At 29.0% G+C, this 5,265-nt stretch overlaps 1 protein-coding gene across 1 annotated transcript; it reads left to right on the top strand.

Moving 5' to 3' along the window:
• The first annotated feature begins 3,579 nt into the window (after positions 1–3,579).
• Positions 3,580–5,027, top strand: LOC131607620 (gibberellin 20 oxidase 2-like). The gene is made up of 3 exons (XM_058879598.1): positions 3,580–4,115; positions 4,204–4,528; positions 4,745–5,027. Exons 1-3 carry the CDS (start codon positions 3,580–3,582, stop codon positions 5,012–5,014), a joined length of 1,131 nt encoding a protein of 376 aa, XP_058735581.1. The 3' UTR covers positions 5,015–5,027.
• The last annotated feature ends 238 nt before the right edge of the window (positions 5,028–5,265 follow it).

The following is a 5,265-nucleotide window of genomic DNA, read 5'->3' as shown; positions in this document are numbered from 1 at the left end:
TCATATCCGTTCATCCTCTTTCTCAGGAGATTATTAACAAGGTCCCACATCACACATCAAGCACCATCGTCGGAGGTATCTCCGTGAGGGGCCTTTCGAAAGCTGCTCGACAAAGATACATGAAGCATGTGCTCACTGCGAACATCATATCCCCTAGACATCAACCCTTATGACAATAATCCCTTGGTCATCACTGTCCAACACGATAACTGGGATATAATGTGCGTCTTGATAGACCCGGGAAGCTCAGCTGATGACCTGTTCTAGGATGCATTCTAGAAGCTAAAACTAAATAGACGACATACAAAGTTCCATAGGCTCCTTAAAAGGATTTTAGGGGCAACTGATATAGATAATTGGCCATGTGTCCCTGAAAAACACTTACGGCGAGCGAAATCATGCCAAAACCATCAACGTCAAGTACCTCATCATGGATGTGATGTTGTGGATCTATGTGCTTTCAGGTAATAAAGATCGACATCTGAAGTGTTAATGATAATAACGCGTGACAAATAGCTTGTCAACACTAATGATAACCAAAGCATAATATAAGAAAACTCAAGATCAAGTGCCTATACAAAATGATATTGTCCAACAAATCTTGAAGCTAGTCTGGTTAATAGTGTGAAAGCTCGTCAGGTCATGTTTGTCTGTTAGTCCGAGTGAACTGAATACTGTAAAAGTAAGGTAGTAACTTAATAGTACCAAGGAAACTCACGCACAAACTTCAAGAAGTTTTCAATTAATTTTTCTAAGCCAAAACAGGTAATAGTCAGTAAACAACAAAACTTATAACAAAGGTACAATACAATCAAAAAAATTGATTTGATACATCATCCTTTGCACGTCTTGAGAGAAATTCTCGAACATTCCTTAACAAGATATCTAATGAAGTGGAATGACATGTATTCTGATTATCTTTATTTGTGTCTTCTTATTCAGAAATGATTAGCCAGTTCGTTGCTTGAACTTATGCTTTGATCAACTTGGATGATTTATTCAACATTTGACAGAGATTTAACTCACTCAAAATTTATTGCTTTGAGTTTTCTCATATATTTGTTGAACGATTAACGAACACACCAACATCTTCATAAAAACTAACTTGTGATTCAAGACACGCACAAGATTTTGACTTTGGATTCAAATCTTATTTAATGAATGTGAGGATGACTCGAGGTATTGTTTTAATCAAATAAGCGAATTCCACAAATTGAAATAATAGCTAATCAAATTAGAAGTCACGTAAATTAAACAAAACATAAAAATAAGAATGATACTAACTGAACTATTTCATCATACTTTGAATCAAATTAACAATGAATTCTCTATATTTCATTTCTAAAAACATGTTTTGGATCAACATTATCCTTGATTCAAATAATGAGGTTTATTTCCCTAAATAATTTAATTCCATAAACATGGTTTTAATCATGTATCTATATTATTTGAATCATGAACGTAATTCTTTTTAAAATTTCAAGCTCTTAAATCATGATCGAAATAAAATAAAATGTATGAATGAATTGAATCACATGGCTCAAATCATGTAACCTTAAAACATTTATATTTTAGTTTTTTTTAGGCCAATTGTAAAAAGGGTCATTATTTTCATTTGAACTTGTTATAACTTTTACCTTTTTTCAAAAATTAAGTTAAAAATTTATTTAAGAAAAAAGAAAAATAATATTGTGAGAACATAAATCTTATCACACACAAAAAAATGAAAATAACCAATTAAGTCATTAAATTATATGTTACCTATCTCTTGATTGAGTATTAAGTTATTGAATTTTTTTTTTATATTGTTTCTACCATTATCTTAGAGAATATTTTTGTAAAATAATATTCAGTTGCCTAAAATGATTTTATTTAAATTTAATAGTTTTTGTTATTTTTTATAATTATTTAAATTTTGATATAAATTTTGGTTTCTTTAAATTCTTTGTATACATTAAAAGAAAGACTTTCTTTAAAAAAATTGTGGAAACAAAATTTAGTTTCAAAATTTTTGGTTCAATGCTACCATAAAATATAAAAACATAAAATCTGCTAAAAAATTTATATGGTTATGCTGACAACTAAAATTTGCTTAAAAGATATAAAAATTGTCATTTACACATCATTTCATAGCTATTGAAAAAATTGAACATATCATTTCACTTCAAATAAATTTACTTTAAAATAGTTATCATAAAATTCTATAATAGTATATTATTTTATTAAACTATATAGATAAATTAATAATGTTAATCTAAAGATAATAATTACTACTATTTTACAGTATTTTATATTCGGATGTTATCGTTATCGAGGATAATTTAAATTTTAATATTAGTCATAACTTAGAGATATTGACGATTTAACAGTATACAAATGTTAAAGAAATTAAACCTAAGATAATATTGATTAGAAAGATATTGCTTTGCTATTTAAAAAAATACTAATTAGATAGATAAGTGATAGGTACTAGATTTATGCACAAGTGAAAATCATTTGACTACATATTTATGATTTATAAAATTTTAAATGTATTGTAGTTTGTTCCTTTGAATAATTTTTATTTCACTATATATGTTTAATGTTTTATAGATAGATAGAAATTATAGAAATCATCTTGCCATAAATTGATGAATATATAGTCAATTATTCCTTTGAAATGATTTGACTACATATTCAATTATTTGACTGTAAATAATTTATAAATCATTTGACTACATTGAATATATAATCAGATAAATATTATTTTATATTCAATTCACATGTAAAATAAGTAATACTTAATATGGTTATTATTATTATATAACTATTTAAATATTATGTTTATTAAATATAACAGATTGAGTAAAAAAATATAATTATATAATATAAAAGTTATTATTAAAAATATATTAATAAAATTTTTGCATAGTTTCTAGATGAAATACAAACTTATTTTTTAAAGTTGCAATATCAAACTTCGAATATCACAACAATTCATTGTTTATGTACATAATTTAGGTTAAATATTATGAAAATTTTATTATTTAAATTTTATTAAAATAAATAAATTTCGTTAAATATATTTAAGTTTAAACCTCGTGGATTATTTTCAAAATAATTTCTAAATCTAATTTTTAAATAAATTAATATCATTACACTAATTCCTTTTTATAAAAAAACGAAACATGTCTAATAAGGTTCATTGTTTCCAATCTATATAAAGTAACTTATATTTTCAAAAAATATTTATAAAGTACTAACATTTTAGTTTTCTAAATTCCAATATGATTCACTGAATTCTATAAATTTTTCTGGTTACATTGAATTGAATCGAAGAACAATTTTAACAACAAAGAAAAAACATTTATTACTTTTGAATACATTCTCTTTTATAAATCTTTTCTTTGGAATGAAAATAGTATTTATATCTTGCTTTTGTGCAATAACAATACTCATCAAAACTTGTTTTTATGCAATACCTGATTCAGTCCCTTCATGCATCCATATAAATTATTTATATAACTTGCTCTTGCTCTTGTAATTTCAACTTACATCAAAACTATCATTACTTTACAAACCTTTTCTGAACCTATTCCAATGGCAGCAATCACCACTCCTAGCCTTCCTTTTTGCCCTCCACCAAAGGACCAGAAAGGTGAAAATAAGGTCGAATTTTTCGACTTCACTTCATTGGCAAAAGAAGGAAAAGTACCGAAAGAGTTCATTTGGCCTACTGAGAATTGGGTCAAAAGCAGTGGAGAAATCATTGAACTACCACTCATTGACATTGGCCTCATCAAGAATGATGAATCTGCAATGGCCAAAGCTGCAGAGATTGTGAGAGAGGCATGCATAAAGCACGGTGCCTTTGAAGTCACCAACATTGGTGTGGATGTAGATTTCAACAATCTTGTTCTTCAAGAAACCGGTAACATTTTCAAGCTTCCGTTGGACGAGAAAATCAAAGCTATAGCGAAAGATTCTGGTTTCTCAGTTGCTCATGCAGAGAGGTATACTACTGTTTTGCCATGGAAAGAGACATTCACTTTCATGTACAATCACAACAGCAAAAATGAGACTCAGGTTATTGATGTTGTTGATTCTCTCTTAGGGCAAACGTTTCAACAAACTGGGTAAGAACTGTGAAACTCACTCCATCAAGTTCTATATTTTTGTTTTTTGAAAAATAGGCTCATTGTTTATATTTTGATTTTTGAATAGGTTGGTGTATCAGAAATATTGTGATGCAATGAATGAGTTAACCAAAGTGCTTTTTGAGCTATTGGCTATTAGTCTGGGTGTGGATCGGAACCATTATCAAAGCTTTTTCGAAGATGCTGTGTCAATGATGAGATGCAACTTTTATCCACCTTGCAGTGCAAACCTTAGTGGTGCACTTGGAAATGGCCCTCATTGTGATCCAATCTCTCTCACTCTTCTCCTTCAAGATCAAGTTGGAGGGTTAGAAGTTTTTGCTGACAACAAATGGCTTGCTGTTCCACCAAAACCTAACACCCTTGTCATCAACATAGGTGACACTTTCATGGTACGTAATATTACATCACATCATTATATTTTCTTAGTTGAAAGTAACACGCATTTACACATTCGAGGTGTTCGAGATATCAGTGACCGTTCAATCAGGATCTGATCTGATAGTCCAACAAAATTTAAATTTTATGTATTTCCTTGACTACAAGAAAACCGGTTATACATTTTATGTATGTAAACTTATTAATTATGTGTTTGTTGTTTATTTTAGGCATTGACCAATGGATTGTACAAGAGTTGTCTCCATAGGGTTTTTGTTAGCAACAAGGTGGAGAGGAAGTCCTTGACTTTCTTTGTGAATCCAAGAGGAGACAAAATTGTGAGTCCTCCAGATGAGCTTTTGGGAAAAGAAGAGTCAAGAAAATATCCTGATTACACATGGAATGAATTGTATCAGTTTACACAGAAGACTCGAAGAGTTGATGCTCACACACTTGACAGTTTTGTAGCTTGGCAAAGCTCTTCTGAGGCATCCAACTGATATTTGATGCTAATGAATAATAGATAATAAGACTTGTTGTGTCAACCATAGTTCAATATGGTTTGTATAATGGTCAATTAATAAATTATGTACCTCGGTTATTAGTCACCATCTTATATTATTTTCTCAAGTACTATAGAAAAATATTGGGTTTCAATTTTCAAGATAATTTAATTTGTTGTATGGACTGTGATGGAGCACAAACTAAATGAGTACGTTTTTCTTAGAATTATGTTATGTTGATCAATAAT

The sequence above is a fragment of the Vicia villosa genome, linkage group LG5 (genome assembly GCF_029867415.1).
Source record: "Vicia villosa cultivar HV-30 ecotype Madison, WI linkage group LG5, Vvil1.0, whole genome shotgun sequence".
NCBI lineage: Eukaryota > Viridiplantae > Streptophyta > Magnoliopsida > Fabales > Fabaceae > Vicia > Vicia villosa.
Note: the sequence above shows the minus strand (reverse complement) of the source record. Positions and strands in the feature narration are given on the sequence as shown.

Coding starts and splice junctions, on each gene's coding strand:
- LOC131607620 (XM_058879598.1), top strand. CDS start 3,580: ATGGCAGCAATCACCACTCCTAGCCTTCCTTTTTGCCCTCCACCAAAG. Junction 4,116..4,203: donor CAAACGTTTCAACAAACTGG/GTAAGAACTGTG, acceptor ATTTTTGAATAG/GTTGGTGTATCAGAAATATT. Junction 4,529..4,744: donor ACATAGGTGACACTTTCATG/GTACGTAATATT, acceptor TGTTTATTTTAG/GCATTGACCAATGGATTGTA.